The 18,497-nt window shown below is 43.2% G+C and overlaps 1 protein-coding gene across 1 annotated transcript; it reads left to right on the top strand.

Annotated features, from left to right (window-relative positions):
- The first annotated feature begins 1,621 nt into the window (after positions 1–1,621).
- LOC108919738 (uncharacterized) lies at positions 1,622–16,558 on the top strand. The gene is made up of 7 exons (XM_029251964.1): positions 1,622–1,672; positions 7,064–7,127; positions 7,891–9,462; positions 10,481–10,618; positions 10,934–11,054; positions 14,259–14,310; positions 14,763–16,558. The coding sequence occupies exons 2-7, from the start codon at positions 7,111–7,113 to the stop codon at positions 16,556–16,558; spliced, it is 3,696 nt and encodes a 1,231-aa protein (XP_029107797.1). The 5' UTR covers positions 1,622–1,672; positions 7,064–7,110.
- The last annotated feature ends 1,939 nt before the right edge of the window (positions 16,559–18,497 follow it).

Below are 18,497 nucleotides of genomic sequence, written 5' to 3'. Positions count from 1 at the left end.
AGACATACTGGTGTGCAGTGGATCACTGGGCCAAAGGCACTTATGTGGAAGTGATGTTTTTAGTGACTGATGGTACGGATTTCAACACAGTTATGTGGTTCAATAAGCCATAGAGTGTGACAGAACGTCAAGAGAACCAGCGACAGATTTTGGATCCGTTTTAGTCAAACAGAACTTGTGATCCCAAGAGAACCCCAAGACAATACAGCTATACTGACAAGGCTGGTTTTGACCTCACAAAGTGGAGGGGATGGGAAGAAATGTCACTGGTCCAGCTCACATGCATGATTTGAATGAATAAGAGAATCACTGGCTGCCTTTTGTGTGAATAAATAAACTAAAACTTTGTAAATAAAAATAAATGTATCTGAACTACATCTGTTGCTGTATTTTTAAAAAATGATATTTACAGTAATTTTAAACAAATTACAGTGAGCTCAATGCTCTGAGCATAGCAGTGTTTATCAGGTGCTCTATATGGTGTTGGAATGTGTGTTTTGTAAGACTTTTGGACACAAAGTTGTCAGGAAACACAGGTGTCCAGACCCCCAGGTTATGCCACTGCTCCTGTGTTCAGGCGCATCGCAAGGTGTGACATTGATGATGTTTAAAGGGTTTTTGAGAAACACATGGGTGTGCAGGGTCCTCACTGCGAGCACATGAAGTTCTCAATACTGATGCACAAATCGTGTCGTGTTTTATTCATCACTCACTTCACTGAATAGTACTCTGTATGATGAATGCTTTATTATTATTATTATTATTATTATTATTATTATTATATGAGGGGGCGCGGTGGTGCGGCGGGTTGGACCGGGTCCTGCTCTGCAGTGGGTCTGGGGTTCGAGTCCTGCTTGGGGTGCCTTGCGATGGACTGGCGTCCCGTCCTGGGTGTGTCCCCTCCCCCTCCGGCCTTACGCCCTGTGCTGCTGGGTTAGGCTCCGGTTCCCTGCGACCCCGTATGGGACAAGTGGTTCAGAAAATGTGTGTGTGTGTGTGTGTGTAGTATTATTATTATTATTATTATTATTATTATTATTATTATTAGTAGTAGTAGTAACCGGTGCCCCCTCCCACAATTCTCACACAGCTCACAGTACTCAGGCTGGCACAGTAGCACAGTGAGTAGAGTTGCTGTCTCACAGCACCTGGGTGGTGCAAGAGGGCATGGGTTTGATCCCCACTCAGTTTGTGTGGAGTTCGCATGTTATCCCTGTGTCTGCCTGGGTTTCCCACAGGTGCTCTGGTTTCCTCCCACAGTCCAAAGACATACTGTTCGGGTTCATCCATAGTGTGTGAGTGACAGAGAGAGTGTGTGTGTGTTCCACTGATGAATGGATGAGTGACCCATTGAAAGTAGTGTATCTACCAGTGTAAGTAGTGTTTCTAGCAGTGTAAGTCACTGCGGTGAATAAGGTGTGTGGGCTGATAGTAACACTACATAGAGTTCTCTCTTTGGAGAGAAGTGTCTGATAAATAAATAAATGTAATGTACTTGACTCCTTCGCAGGCCAGGGATCTCACTGAAAACGGTTAGGAGCCGCTGCACTGTCTGCAGTTTCAGTTTTACGGTAGTGACGAAACATGATGAGCAAAAACGAAAGTGAAAAGTACAACGAGCTGAAATTAAGCAGGAAGTTGCTCGAATCCAGGAGAGAAAACCCTTCGTGCGGTAAGTAAGGTGTGGATATTTTCAGTAGTACTCTAATAAAACTGATCACAGCTGATTTCTAACAATAATCAGTGTAAAAGGTAGTTGTTTATAATTAACTGTTAGGACTTTTACATTAAAACACTTTTTTTTTAGCTGTGTGTGTTACAGCTCCGTCCGTGACGCACCCGAGAAAATATCATATCATATGTCCTTCACAGTCAATAGACTGTAAATTGTTAAAACTGTTTAAAAACCATTTATTGTGTGTAACACCGAGTCACTGACTCAGCGCCGGGCGTGACCAACTCAGTTAATGTATTTAGTGATTTTACGTAATTTTAATGGGACTTGGACTGAAAGATTGCTTACGTGTTTATGTTGTGCGTCTGGAATTGACCTTATTGTAATATCTTGCGGTATTTTTGTTATTTGGTTGCTGAGGAGGTTTCTGATGTGTTTTATGCTGTTGAGTTTCCTGTTCAGCCGCGCGGCTGTTGTTCGCCGTTGTTTGCCCACTGACACTGTTTGGGCGGGGCTGAGCGGATGCGTGTGACGTAAGGCGTGTCGGAGTGCGCATACGCGGAAACGAAACCACGGGACAAATATTTTTTTTTCTATTTTATTACAGAAAAGGAACAGCACTGTATTGAAATACAATAACATTCAATAAAAGGAAAAGAAAAAAAATAATAGTAACATATCATTCAGTACGAAAAATGTGATCATAATTCTTAATAAACTTGTTATTCTTATTGTTATCAGTGAGTTTTAAGAGAGTTTAGAAATAGGGAAATCTCAGCAAGCGAAAGACACCGATACCGAATCTGGCAAACTTCACTTGTCTTGAGAAATTTGTTTTTGTGAAAAAAAATGTACAGTGCAACACGAAAAAATTAACAACAAGATCAATAACATGGTCACTGCCAGAATAATAGAAATATATCTTTCAATGAAAACTTAAAATCAAATTTTATAATCAGATAAATAATTTAAGTCCTCTCAAAAGATTTAACCTTACTGCAATGGAATAAATGAAACAAAGTTTCTTCCTCAATTTTGCAGAAAACACATAAGTTTGAAAGATCAACAAAAGTAGTAATTTGGGAGTTGGTTGGATAGACATTATGAAGAATCTTAAAATGTACCTCTCATTTTATTAGGAATACAAAATTTTTCAGGGAGTAACTATGCTTTCTTCCAGTGAATACTATCAAAAAAGTTGTTCCAGAAAAAATGACATCTAGGGGATGTGTATACTGAATAATGTAACAATTGCTGTATATGTTTATTATTACATTTTTTATCACGAAGACAAACACCATCCAATAAAAGTTTGGGCATAATTGTTTTTCCTTCATTAAAGCAAAGGTGTGTTTTAAGTGCACATGATAAGTTGGAGATAAAGCTTTGATGACAGAATTGAAAGTCCTAGCTGGCAGAGGAAGATTATACAAAGTCATAAATTCTTCATACTCCGGTATAGTGCTGTCAATTTTAAAGAAATCCAAAAGAAAAAAAAAACCTCTATCATACCACTTGTCCATGAAAAAGGATTTGCCTCGGATTAAAATATTTCAGTTATTTTGAAGAATTTCTTTGTGAGGAGAAAAACTGTGCACGTAACACAATTTCCAAGCAAGTAAAGCTTGTTGGTAAAAGTTAGAGAGATTTTGGTAATTTAGAAGGGATGAAATTGCATTTTAAAAGAAAATCTAAGCCGCTTAATCTACGAAATATGGCATTGGGGATATAGTGCCAAATTGAGTCATTACCGCAAAGACATTTTTTTAACCAACTAATTCTGAATGAGCTAACCAATTCTTTGAAATCCGAAACTTCCAGTCCACCCTCAGAACGTCTATTAGACAAAACAGGATTCCTAATTTTGTGGGATTTGTTCTTCCAAGTAAAATTCAACAACATTTTGTTAATGTCATCACAGATTTTGTCACTAACAAATAAAGATAAAGAGGGATAAACACAACAAGACAATCCTTCTGCGTTACATATAAGAACTCTGCCATATATTGACAGATCTCGTTGAAGCCAACAATTAAAGATTGTTCTTGTTTTTATTTTAGGTGAAAAATTAAGTTGTTGGCGAGTCAATCTATCTTTAGTATGGAAAATCCCCAGGTACTTAACACAGTCTTTGATGTATCGATGATTGTTGAGTATCGTAAAAGACAAAATAGTTCACCCTTTGATAAATTTAAATATAAGCCCGAGGCTTCAGAAAAAGATTTAGTAATATTGATGCTCAAAGGAATTTGACTTTGGTCTTTAAGAAATAAAGTAGTATCATCCGCTAGTTGAGATATTTTAAATTCTTTACCAAATATAGAAATGCCTTTTAAAATGGGATTTTGTTAAACATTAATTGACAGCAATACAACGGCTGAAAGAAAAAGAAACGGAGAAATGGGGCAACCTTGACGCACTCCTCTGTCACAACTAAAACGTAGTAGTTTACAAGCCAACCAAAACTGAGGAATTAATATTATAAAGCATTCTCACCATATTGATAAAAGTACATCCGAAACCCAAAACACTAAGAGATTTAAGCAAAAATTGGTGCTCTAATGAATCAAATGCTTTATAAAAATCCAAAAACATTAGCGTCTGAATCAGTATTCTCTGAATAGTCAATGAGCTTGAGTACTAATCTTATGTTGGAACTAATGTGTCTATTTTTCATAAACCCATGGCATTTTGTGTTTCGCCAATTATATTGTTAAGACCAGATTTTAAACAAGTTGCAAATATTAAAGCAAGTAAGAGCCACGGGAGACAAGAACTTCAGGCAGTTTCTTTACATTTGCGTTTATTTTATGTTTGTACCAAGTTTGCTTTTGTACTAAAGTTTTCATTTTGAGTCTCAGGGAACTGTAGTCATATCACTCATTATCATGTCACACGCACTCTGTCCTTTTTGCCTGTGTGTGTGTTGCTGTAGGTTTTTTCCCTCCTTTTCTGTTGTGTCGCTTGCGCTGCCTTGCGAACAATTCACGGTGACAGGTTTTGCTTGTTCTCAGCAAAGCATCAATATGAGCAGTAGAAGGTCATGTTAGCAGTTCCTCAGACAGGCTTAGTGAGCTGCTTTCGAGTAGCTTTGTAGCTCGTTTTTACCTAAGGCTAATTCATGCTTATGGAACGATTAAGGCTAAACATTTGATGTTCTTGAGGGACCTGTTGGGTCTCAGTCCCACCCTCCACTGTTGTGCCATTGGGATGAGCACGGGGGCAGACACAGCACCTGGTCTCCAGAGCAACCGACTTCTTCTCAGGACTCTAGAGGGTCTGGTGTGGAGGAATGCGATAAACATTCCTTGACACATGTACCATACTGTCGGTTATTTGTTTGTGTGTTACGCGAACAACTATCGTTATGTATGTAACGATTCATCAAAACCTTGGTTCAGTTAACAGCTGTACTTAAGAGGTACACCTGTTCTGCTGTACCTGAAACTCCCACTAAATACACTGCTCAATTATTACTATACAGTTGACCCTTGAACAACGTGGTGGTTTGGGGCGCCAACCCCCCGCGCAGTTGAAAATCTTTGTAGAAATTTTGACTCCCCAAAAACTTAACTACTAATACTGTTGACTGGAAGCCGTACCGATAACATAACAGTCGATTAACACATATTTTGTATGTTATGTGTATCATTTACTGTATCCTTACAATAAAGTAAGCTAGAGAAAAGAAAATGTTAAGAAAATCATAAGGAAGAGAAAATACATTTACTCTACTGTATTTTTCGATACCGTAAGTTTACGTTGTCTGTTTACAGAATGAATTATCTGTCTCTCTGTCCGTCAGTTCCTACGTTAATATTGTCTTGTATGATACATTTACATTTATTAATTTAGCAGACGCTTTTGTCCAAAGCGACGTACATCTCAGCAAAAGTACAATTAATGCATTACATTGAGAGAAAGAGACATAGCTGCAGATATGAATGTCTCAAGTAAACCTAGTTTGTTACCTACCACTTGCTGCACCGAGGTTCATCGTTCAAGTAGGTGCATAAGACACAGGATAGACAGATCCCGATACCCACTCCATTTTTTTTTTTTTTATTACATATATTATAAGATACAAAAATGAGCAGTACAATACCAGAGTAATGGCTGAATAAAGGTTGTATCTGGGGATGCTTCTGGAGTTACGATGTGTGAACAGGTACACCATAGATGATCTGAAGAGATCTTAGGCATAGTGGATCTGGTGGGTATCAGTTTCTGCAGTTCTGAGTGACAGGGGAAGGTCGTTCCACCACAACAGACCCAGAACTGAGAACCTCCGAGCTTTACAGGTATAACGATTCATGCATTGTTAACAAAGAAGCAGCAGTATGATTGCTTTACGGTAGCCTAGTGGAATCGATATGATTGCTTCAGAGAATCACTCACACGCACTGTCTGAAACTGCTTGTCCCAAGTGGGGTCGCGGCAAACCGGAGCCCAACCCGGCAACACAGGGCGCAAGACTGCAGAGGGAGGGGACACACCCAGGACGGGATGCCAGTCCATCGCAAGGCACCCCAAGCAGGGCTTGAACCGCAGACCCACCAGAGAGCGCTGTGCCAGCGTGCCGCCTGTTTCACAAAGTCTTTCCTTTTTTTATTAAGAAATGTGTGTAATTTATGGTACTAGACAATAAAATAGACCAATTATTACAGAAGTACGGTATGTGCTACAGTAAATTTTATGCAGTTATGATTTAATACTGCATATTTACATTTTTTTTTTACATTTCTCTCGACTGTGAATGGCGCGTGTATGGTTCTGTAAGTGTTTGTGTGTGTATGTTTTGAGAAATTTTACCTTTTTATAATAGATTTGTGTATATTTTATGGTAGTAAATGATAAAATAGACTAGTGTCTACATATATTGTATGCATTCATGACATACATAACTTTTTCTTAGTTTTTTCAGTTTTTCTAAGCTACGTGGTTTGTCTGCGAGTTTTTGAAATTGTTGCAAATCTCCAAAAAATTTTTCAATATATTTATTGAATAACAACCCCCTATAAGTGGACCCGCACAGTTCAAACCCGTGTTGTTCAAGGGTCAACTGTAGTAATATTTTTATAGGTGTCTCTAGAGGAGTTATGATGACAAATGCAACACTGAGTCAGGTCCAACTCATAATGACCAGTCACATGTTTTGTTAAGGCCTTCACCCCCCGAGCAACTCAGGAGGTTTAAAGCACCAGCTTTACCCACTGTGCACCATGTCGTCACCAAGGAGATTATTATACTGACCTGTAATGTTTGTCCTTTGTGATGAACCAGTTTGCAAGGTTGTTGACTGACTTATAAGCACTAATTTGAACAGGTGAACAGTGGAGTGGGATTCTCTAAAAATGAACAGCGCAAATGTTTTTCTGTTTATCTTAGGGACATTTTCGTCTTCCATGACAGAGGATTTTCCTTCAGGCTGAGCCATGGATCCTCACAAAAGGTAATAACATTGTCCTTAAGTTCTCTTCATGATTCAGCCACTCAGTGAGGACGCCGCACCTAGTGCTTGTTCCACTCTGATTAAGAGGCCCCATGTGCACCTGTCAGTCCGGGAAATGAGGGTGGGGCCAGGCTCTGTGGGTGTGGCCTGATTCCGGCCTGCCACACAGGCTTTAATGATGATCATATTAGAGTCGTGACTCTGGAGTTGTGAGACAGGGTTCACCCTGGACAGAAGACCAGTCCATTGCAGGTCAAACACAAACTCATTCACTCTCATCCACACAGACACACACACTGTAAAGGCAGTTTAGAATCATGAAATTGACATGTTTGGCGTGTGGAAGGAAACCTACACAAACACGGAGAAAACATGCAAACTTCACACAGCTAGCATGAATTGAACCCTTGTTCAGTTGCACAACCCAGGAGCTGTGAGGCACCGGTTATATTGTAAATTACTGCCGACAAGAAACCTTGACAACTGGATACCTGCAGTATATAAATAATATGCTGGATTAAGTGCAACTCACCTACCCCCATCACATCCCTTCCTCAAAGGTAAAATAACTTACTGCTTTAATGCTGGAAGAAATATTCATGCAGGAGGTGGACAAAATAAAAGAAACACCACATGAAAGAGGAGTGTGACAGATATGGTCAGCTCTCTGCAGTGGAAGTGGAGACTGACAGTCAGGTGTCTGACAGTAGCTACAGTAACACTGAACACTGATGTGAGCCCTCTGTCCATGATTTATCTCCAGCGTTCAGGAGCAGAGACCAGGATCTCCAGCAGCCATCTGTATGTCAATGAGGAATGACCGGTCCATGTCTGAACCCATTAGGTCCAGTGGTGGAACTACCATGGCACAGGACCAGAGACCATGGTCTCCAGCACCCAGCTGTATGTCGATGAAGAGTGACCGGTCCATGCCTGAACCCATTAGGTTCAGTGGTGGAACTGCAATGGCACAGGACCAGAGACCATGGTCTCCAGCACCCAGCTGTATGTCGATGAAGAGTGACCGGTCCATGCCTGAACCCATTAGGTTCAGTGGTGGAACTGCCATGGCACAGGACCAGAGACCATGGTCTCCAGCAGTCATCTATATGTCAATGAGGAATGACCAGTCCATGTCTGAACCCATTAGGTTCAGTGGTGGAACTGCCATGGCACAGGACCAGAGACCATGGTCTCCAGCAGTCATCTATATGTCAATGAGGAATGACCAGTCCATGTCTGAACCCATTAGGTTCAGTGGTGGAACTGCCATGGCACAGGACCAGAGACCAGGATCTCCAGCAGCCATCTGTATGTCAATGAGGAATGACCGGTCCATGCCTGAACCCATTAGGTTCAGTGGTGGAACTGCCATGGCACAGGACCAGAGACCATGGTCTCCAGCACCCAGCTGTATGTCGATGAAGAGTGACCGGTCCATGCCTGAACCCATTAGGTTCAGTGGTGGAACTGCCATGGCACAGGACCAGAGACCATGGTCTCCAGGACCCAGCTGTATGTCGATGAAGAGTGACCGGTCCATGCCTGAACCCATTAGGTTCAGTGGTGGAACTGCCATGGCACAGGACCAGAGACCATGGTCTCCAGCACCCAGCTGTATGTCGATGAAGAGTGACCGGTCCATGCCTGAACCCATTAGGTTCAGTGGTGGAACTGCCATGGCACAGGACCAGAGACCATGGTCTCCAGGACCCAGCTGTATGTCGATGAAGAGTGACCGGTCCATGCCTGAACCCATTAGGTTCAGTGGTGGAACTGCCATGGCACAGGACCAGAGACCAGGGTCTCCAGCACCCAGCTGCATGTTGATGAAGAGTGACCGGTCCATGCCTGAACCCATTAGGTTCAGTGGTGGAACTGCCATGGCACAGGACCAGAGACTATGGTCTCCAGGACCCAGCTGTATGTCGATGAAGAGTGACCGGTCCATGCCTGAACCCATTAGGTTCAGTGGTGGAACTGCCATGGCACAGGACCAGAGACCATGGTCTCCAGCACCCAGCTGTATGTCGATGAAGAGTGACCGGTCCATGCCTGAACCCATTAGGTTCAGTGGTGGAACTGCCATGGCACAGGACCAGAGACCATGGTCTCCAGCAGTCATCTATATGTCAATGAGGAATGACCAGTCCATGTCTGAACCCATTAGGTTCAGTGGTGGAACTGCCATGGCACAGGACCAGAGACCAGGATCTCTAGCAGCCATCTGTATGTCAATGAGGAATGACTGGTCCATGCCTGAACCCATTAGGCTCAAAAATGGAGCTGAACAAGATGCTTCAGTCATTTACAGTAGTGGACACACTAATGCAAGGTAAGGTTTCACAATCAGCAAATGACACCATTGTGCAAATAATGAGCATCAAAATTTTGAACGCCAAATGACTTGATTTTTCAGATGATATCTGAAATTTTCGCTAACTTTGTGTGTCATTGTATTAGAAAAACTGATTGATGATCTTTGGATAAATAATGGCAGCACATGAAATTCTGATCTCTGTCATGTTAAAATTATCATCATGAAAACATTTCCTGGAATGTTCTTCTCCCTGTTATAAATACTGTAAATTCTTAAGGAATGGCTGAAGCCATTAGGTTCAATAGCGGAATTCACAGTAGTGAAAATGCTAATTAGGAGATCTTGGCATCAGCTGAGGTGAGTTGATTTTGAACTGGTGACCGTTATGTTCATGCTTCCTTAGTCACTTCCTAGATTCCCCAGCGGTCCCCTGCATCTGTGCTTCTTTTGAAACCTGGCTTGATGAAGTACAGGTACAGGAAGGCAGGCTCATGATGTCCAAAGGCTGTAACGAAATGGATTTTTTCCTGTTTCTTCTAGCCTTGTTTTTAGACTGTTTTACACCGCAAAGCTGGGTGTTGGTTTGGTGTTCCTATTGGTCTTTCCTGACACACGTCTTTGTGCGCACTACAACTTTCACACGTGCCGTTTCTTTTAGTGCATCAGCCTTTCCGCCTGCATTTATTCATTGCCTGTTACCAAATCCTTGTTTCTCCTGCCCAGAGACACCGAGGCCACCCAGACTGAGTCCCTTCCATATGTCACTTTATTTTGTGGCGACATTGGCAATCACAAAAATACAGCAAAAGCAGTACATATATCTGTCTGAACTCAGTAGAAACTAAAGGTGTGTTTAAGTGGTACACAGTCAGCTGAGGATGAACAGTGATTTTTATCCATTTCCATCTGGTCTCAGTGGGCAGAACAAAGTCTAATATTATCCTTGTGTCCAGACTGTAATACCCAGTATCTGCAGGTAGGTGGAGTGATGGCTGAGGATAATACTGTCCCTCTGTCTCTGTTGTGTAACCAGGGGGAAGAGAAAAGCGCCCCCAGTGGCCAGCCGTGTGTCTGTGAAGAGACTCTGTGTGAGGGGAAGATCCAATGAGTTTACTGGTGTGACGTTCCCTATTGGTCAAGGCTGTTTATACACTGGATACACCAGTACAAGGTGGGTCAGATACAAATTTAACAAATGAAAGATTTTAAGTGGAATAATTATTTGTTGAAAAATAGACAGTAAACTTGTGTAAGAGAGGCTATGAGGAGGACAGTCAGTTCTGACAGGTGGATGTTTAGAAGTAGCACACAGAACATGTCCCACAGTCCTGTCTGGTTGTATGAATAAGTGAAGAAGTTGTGTAGGTCCCACTGTGGTCCTGTCCTTCAACACACCTGTGTGCGTCGGAAACTGTACAAGACAGACATTGAAATAATTCTGGGTTTCAATGTGTGTCCTTAATGGTTCCCTGTTTCCTGTCTGCAGTGAGAAACAACAGGAAATGGAGCCTAGTGATGACAAGGAGGAGATGCTGGACCAGCAGTCCTACATTGTAGTACTGCAGAGACACCAACTGATGGAGCCCAGTGAAAATCTGGACCCAGAGGTGAGGAACAGAATGACTGGTCTCCAGCACCGAGCTGTACGAGAATGAAGAGTGACCGCTCCATGCCGTGGTGGAACTTCCATGGCCCTGTGTATGGGGATAGCTGGTAGTGTAGTGGTTAGAGCTGCTGCCTTTGGATCCAAAGGTTGCAGCTTTGATCCCCACTTCTGGCCGTAGTACCCTGGAGCAAGGCACTTATCCTAAATTTTTCCAGGACAAAAATTACCCAGCTGCATAAATGGGTAAATAATTGTAACCTTAACATTGTAATTTGCTTTGCGGAAGAGTGTCAGCTAAATGAATAAATGTAATGTAACGACTGAGGTTTTGCAATGGAAGGAGAGGAAACCAGCTCTATACAGAGTAGAACTTACACTGTGGAAGAATTTACTGAAACTCTCTCTTTGGCAGGAAAATAAAACTGAGTTAGAACCTGAGAAAGATTTATATCACATTGCTTTCAATTTAAATTTACATTTACAATGTAGTCATTTATCAAGCTGATATATTGGTCAAAAACATCTTACACTCTAATTGTGGTACAGTACAGTAGTAGAAAGCAGTGTGAGGTCACAGTGACATAGTGACAGTCTTTGGTGAAGTACAGTACTGTAGTTTACACAGGCTCCACCCACATGGTGGAACACACACACACACACACTTTCAGAACCGCTTGTCCCATACGGGGTCACGGGGAACCGGAGCCTACCCGGCAACACAGGGCGTAAGGCCGGAGGGGGAGGGGACATACCCAGGACGGGACGCCAGTCCATCACAAGGCACCCCAAGCGGGACTCAAACCCCAGACCCACCGGAGAGCAGGACTGCGGTCCAACCCACTGCGCCACATGGTGGAACAAAAACTGCAATTTCAGAACTGTTACATCAGGCTGCAATGGGGACACGGTGCTACGGCAGGTTAAGTCAGTGCCTCACAGCTCCTCGGTGGGTGTGGGATTCGACAGTTCCTGGAGGATGAAGGAATTGATACCATTGAATGGCCCCCACGCTCGCCTGACCTAAATCCAATAGAACACCTCTGGGACATTATGTTTCGGTCCATCCGACGCCACCAGCTTGCACCTCAGGCTGTCCAGGAGCTCAGTGATGCCCTGGTCCAGATCTGGGAGGGAATACCCCGGGACACCATCCGTCGTCTCATTAGGAGCATGCCCCGACGTTGTCAGGCATGCATACAAGCACGTGGGGGCCATACAAACTACTGAGTACTATTTTGAGTTGCTGCAATGAAATTTCAGCAAAATGGACTAGCCTGCCGCATCATTTTTTCACTTTGATTTTTGGGGTGTCCTTGAATTCAGCCCTCTGTAGGTTGATAATTTTCATTTCTATCGAACGATGTGGCATCCTTTCGTTCCTAACACATTACCCAGTTCATATCAGTATAGATATCCAGCATGATTTTTTTCCCCATTGAGATCTGATGTGTTTTCAAAGTGTTCCTTTAATTTTTTTGAGCAGTGTATATGAAAATACACACACACACACACACACACACATTTTCAGAACTGCTTGTCCCATATGGGGTCGCGGGGAACCGGAGCCTACCCGGTAACACAGGGCATAAGGCCGGAGAGGGAGGGGACACACCCAGGACGGGATGCCAGTTCGCCGCAAGGCACCCCAAGCGGGACTCAAACCCCAGACCCACCGGGGAGCAGGAGTGTGGTCCAACCCACTGCGCCACCGCACCCCCCCGCAGGATCTTGTCTCTGCTTTTTGCGGACGATGTGGTCCTGTTGGCTTCATCGAATCGAGACTTGCAGCGTGCACTGGAGAGGTTTGCAGCCGAGTGCGAAGCGGCGGGGATGAGAATCAGCACCTCCAAATCCGAGGCCATGGTTCTCAGTCGGAAAAAGGTGGATTACCCCCTCCGAGTTAGGGAGGAGTTGCTCCCTCAAGTGGAGGAGTTTAAGTATCTCGGGGTCTTGTTCACGAGTGAGGGAGAAATGGAGCGGCAGGTTGACGGACGGATCGGTGCGGCGTCCGCAATAATGCGGTCATTGTACCGGTCTGTTGTGGTGAAGAAGGAGCTGAGTCGTAAGGCGAAGCTCTTAATTTACCGGTCAATCTACGTTCCTACCCTCATCTATGGTCATGAACTCTGGATCATGACCGAAAGAATGAGATCGCGGATACAAGCGGCAGAAATGAGTTTCCTCCGCAGAGTGGCTGGGCGCACCCTTAGGGATAGGGTGAGGAGCTCAGTCACCCGGGAGGAGCTCGGAGTAGAGCCGCTGCTCCTCCGCATCGAGAGGAGCCAGTTGAGGTGGCTCGGGCATCTGTTTCGGATGCCTCCTGGATGCCTCCCTGGGGAGGTGTTCCGGGCTTGTCCCACTGGGAGGAGGCCTCGGGGCAGACCCAGGACACGTTGGAGAGACTACGTCTCCCGGCTGGCCTGGGAACGCCTTGGGGTTCCCCCAGAGGAGCTGGAGGAGGTTTGCGGGGAGAGGGAAGTCTGGGGGGCTCTGCTTAGACTACTGCCCCCGCGACCCGCTCCCGGATAAGCGGAGGAAGATGGATGGATGGATAATTATTGGATTTCAATCTGATTCTTTGACTGGATTGAGTTTTGTTGAATCTTCTCTATCTTTTTTGATTTTAAGTTTCGGGAAATTATAGTGTTGGTACGTTAATTACAGTAATATATATTATATTGGACTGTTAAATCAGGACAATATTTGTAAGATTATGTTGCGGATAAGGATGAATTTTTATTTTTTTGGATTTTAACCACATTAGTATATCCAGTAGTTGTACCTGCATTAAAATCTATCTTAATCTGTGTGGAGTTTGTATTTTCTCCCCATTTTCATGTGGCTTTTGGCCAGTTTCCTCCCACTGCCTAAAGAGTTGGGCTTTGTTCCAGGTGAATTGGTGACTCTAAATTGTCCCGTGTGTGTGTTCTCACCCTGTGGTTATCTGGTATCTTATCCAAGGTGTGCACTGCCACATGTCCTGTGCTTCTGGGATGGATTCTGGAAACTTCTAAATCTTGTTAGGACATGCGCAGTTATAGCTAATGTGTGAACAATGACAGTTTGTGGCCCACTAGCAAGAACAATTACATATGAAATAGGGGGACACAGTTCTGTAATCACTAGTAAAAGCTTTTTTCAAATATTTTCAATATGATTGGAATGACTGGCAATGTACTGTTCTGATGTCTTTATTTCCCAACAGTCTTTCCAGAGGTCAAAGTCAAATGCCTCATTGTTGAGAGAAATACACAGAGGTAGGTTTATTTTTTATTGTTTCCTATGCCACTGTTTATAAAACTGTAGCAAATAGAAACTGTATATATATTTATTGATCATTTTAATCATATAATGTGTCACACACTATCATGGAAGCAGTCATGAAACTTATAGTCATGAATGTGTTTCTTTATAATGTTGTCCTTTAACATCAGTTTCAGTGTTTCAGAATGATTTCTACTAACTCCAGTTTAAAGTCTGTGATGTTGTACTTTATGCCTCCTTTAAAGCAGTAGGCTGATCCACTAGTGAAGAAGGAGGTCTTTGGCCTGGTCTTATTCTGCAAGCAATATCATCTCCATAAAATTCTTTTGGGTTCCATTTTGTGCACAGTATTCACATGTTCCTGTGAAATTTAGTCACTACTTCAGTGCATCTTGAAATTTACAAGACATTGCTTAACGTTTCTAACTCATTTTACCCTTTGCAGACTATGATGTGAGGAGAGTCCAGATGAAACACAAGACCAAACTAGAATCTACATTTAAACACATTTTTGAAGGGATTGCAAAGCAGGGAAACCCAACCCTCCTGAACAGAATCTACACTGAGCTATACATCACAGAGGGAGAGAGAGAAGGAGTCAATGATGAACATGAGGTGTGGCAGATCGAGAGTGCTTACAGGACACACAGTTCACTAGACACTCCTATCAACTGCAACGACATTTTCAAGTGCCTACCTGGTCAAGAGAGAACCATCAGAACTGTGCTGACCAAGGGCATTGCTGGCATTGGAAAAACAGTTTCTGTGCAGAAGTTCATCCTTGACTGGGCTGAAGGAAAAGCCAATCAGGACATTGATTTCATTTTTGTTCTTCCTTTTCGGGAACTCAATTTAATTAAAGATGAGCAGTACAGTCTTCTTGAACTTCTTCATGAGTTCTATCCAGAAATAGAAAATATCAAAGACATCAGATTTAATAAATATAAAGTTATGCTGATCTTTGATGGTCTGGATGAAAGCAGACTTCCGTTGAATTTTCATCACATGAGGTTGTCTGATGTTAAGGAGGCCACATCAGTCGATGTGTTGTTGACCAACCTCATTAAGAGGATTCTTCTTCCTTCTGCTCTCCTGTGGATAACAACCAGGCCAGCAGCAGCCAGTCAGATCCCTCCTGAGTATGTTGACCAGGTGACAGAGATTCGGGGGTTTAATGACCCACAAAAAGAGGAGTATTTTCATAAAAGATTCAGTGATGAGGATCTGGCCAACAGAATTATATCTCACATACAGTCATCAAGGAGCCTCTACATCATGTGTCACATACCAGTTTTCTGTTGGATTTCAGCAACTGTTCTTGAGAAAATGCTAGGTAATGATGGTGGTGAAGAAATACCTACAACTCTGACACAAATGTATACACACTTCCTGCTCATTCAGACCAACATAAAGAACAAGAAGTATCATGGAACCAATGAGACCGACTCCAGAAACGTGTCACAGTCAGACAGAGATCTTATACTTAAGTTGGCAGAGTTAGCTTTCCACCAGCTGGAAAAGGGAAATATCATATTTTATGAAACGGACTTGAAAGACTGTGACATTGATGTCAGTGAAGTATCAGTGTATTCTGGGGTGTGCACCCAAATCTTCAAGGAGGAATCAGTGATGTATAAGAAGAAGGTGTACTGCTTTGTGCATTTGAGCATTCAGGAGTTTCTTGCTGCTCTGTATGTCATCCACTGTCATGCCAGCAATAAAATGGATTCCCTCAAACTTTTTTCTGAAAAAAAGTCAAGAGTCTCACATCTCGAAATGCTTTTGAATGAGTTGCACAAACTCGCAGTTAACAAGGCCTTGGAGAGTAAGAATGGACATCTGGACCTCTTCCTTCGCTTCCTTCTTGGCCTCTCAATGGACTCCAACAAGAGTCTCTTACAAGGGTTGTTTACACAGACTGAGAGCAGCTCAGAGAGCATCAAGAAAACAGTTAAATACATTAAAGTACTGAGGACGAAGTATCCTTCACCTGAGAGGTATATGAATCTTTTCCTCTGTTTGGTTGAATTGAATGACTTTTCCCTTCTGAAGAAAGTCCAGAAGTACCGGGACAGTTCTTCAGGGGAGAAACTCACTCCTGCAGAGTGTTCCTGTCTGGCCTATGTGCTCCTCATGTCGAATGAGGTATTGGATGTGTTTGATATCTCAACATTCAACACGTCACCAGAGGGTCGTATCAGACTCATCCCAGCTGTGAAGTGCTGCAGAAAGGCTGTGTGAGTATTTACATCTGGATCTTCTACTTTTAACTGAAAAAGTCTTATACTTTGTTTCAGTGTTTGCAACCTGTTATTTATCTGCTCTTATAGAGATATATGCATGAATATAGTCTGAAACTGCTTGTCCCGAGCAGGGTCGCGGCAAACTGGAGCCTAACCTGATGACACAGGGCATAAGGCTGGAGGGGGAGGAGACATACCCAGGACAGGACGCCAGTCCGTCGCAAGGCACCCCAACCAAGACTCGAACCCCAGACCTGCCAGAGAGCAGGCCCTGGCCAAACCCGCTGCACCACCACACCCCCTCCATGAATATAGTTTTTGAAACAATTTACTGTTAATATGATATTCAATTAAAATAGAAAGCAATAAAATGTAGTATGGGAGTATTAAGGGATGCATTCATTCATTTTCTTCAGTGAAATACACAGCTGCTCACTGCTGCTGACTTCCACTACTACTAGCAGTAGTAGTAAAAACAACCATAAGCTGTGGATGGCTGGTAGCAGAGTGTTTAGATAGGCTGCCTTCTGACCCTAAAGTTTGAAATCCCACCTCGAGCTGTAGTACTTTTTGAGCAAAGTACGTACCCTGAGTTACTCCAGTAAAAATTACCCAGCTGTACAAATGGATAAGCAGGGGTTGCGGTGGGTTGGTCCTGGTCCTGCTCTTCGGTGGGTTTGGGGTTCAAGTCCCGCTTGGGGTGCCTTGCGACGGACTGGCGTCCCGTTCTGGATGTCCCCCCTCCCCTTCCGGCCTTATGCCCTGTGTGCCGGGTTAGGCTCCGGTTCTCCGTGTCCCGTATGGGGCGAGTGGTTCGGACGGATAAATGGATAAATCATTGTAACTCCTTCGGAAAAATGCTTCAGCTAAATACATAAGTCATGATTATAGTAATGTCATCACTAGTGAAACATTTTTTTATTAATAGTATCACTCACACCTAATTTTCCATTGAGTGAAGTATATGCACAGTTATTAACAAATATGCTCCATCGATTTACAGATTAACTCACTGTAAACTGACAGGAGATTCCTGTGGATCTGTGGTCTCAGCTCTCCAGTCAGTGAACTCACAGCTGACAGAACTGGATCTCAGCTACAATCACCTGGGGGATTCAGGAGTGAAGGAGCTCTGTACTGGACTGATGAGTCCTCACTGTAAACTACACACTCTGAGGTATGGGGTGTGGAAGACTATATTCTCCTTGATATAATACTGTATTGTATTATATGTGGTACAGATTATTAAAAACCATTACAACTCAGTTTGAGTTTATGTTTGTTAGCTGTTCATCAGTACAAGAAGTATGGGTGGTACCCATATATATATATTATATATTCAAAAGGCTCTCTCTGCTTCTTACAGACTCGTTGCCTGTAGATTCACAGCAGAGTCCTGTGGATGTGTGGCTTCTGCTCTCCAGTCGGTGAACTCACAGCTGACAGAACTGGATCTCAGCTACAATCACCTGAGGGATTCAGGAGTGAAAGAGCTCTGTACTGGACTGATGAGTCCTCACTGTAAACTACACACTCTGAGGTATGGAGTGTGTGATATGCAGACATGTGTTTATTGTGTTGATGGAAGCTGTCAAGAGATGTGAGGGATCCAGGAGTGAAGCTGCTCTTCACAGCACTGATGAATCCTTAGGCGACAGTGGCAACAGGTGGTGTATAGAAGTGTTTTGCACTTTGAAGGTTCCTGGTTTGAATTAAACTCCTGCCGCAGTACCTGATGAACGTACTTACCTTACACTGATAGAGTAAAAATACACAGCTCTATAAATTGGACTGTAGTGGGCTGGTGCTCCATCCTCAGTGTACCCTGATTAGCCGAGCATCGTGTGTTTCCAGGATAGGCTCCTGACCACCACAGCCCTTAGTATCGTGAGAGACGGAGAAGATATTCCGTAGTGATTATTGGTGATGTTCTTTGG

The sequence above is a fragment of the Scleropages formosus genome, chromosome 1, assembly GCF_900964775.1.
Source record: "Scleropages formosus chromosome 1, fSclFor1.1, whole genome shotgun sequence".
NCBI lineage: Eukaryota > Metazoa > Chordata > Actinopteri > Osteoglossiformes > Osteoglossidae > Scleropages > Scleropages formosus.
This window is presented reverse-complemented; position numbering and strand designations above follow the sequence as displayed.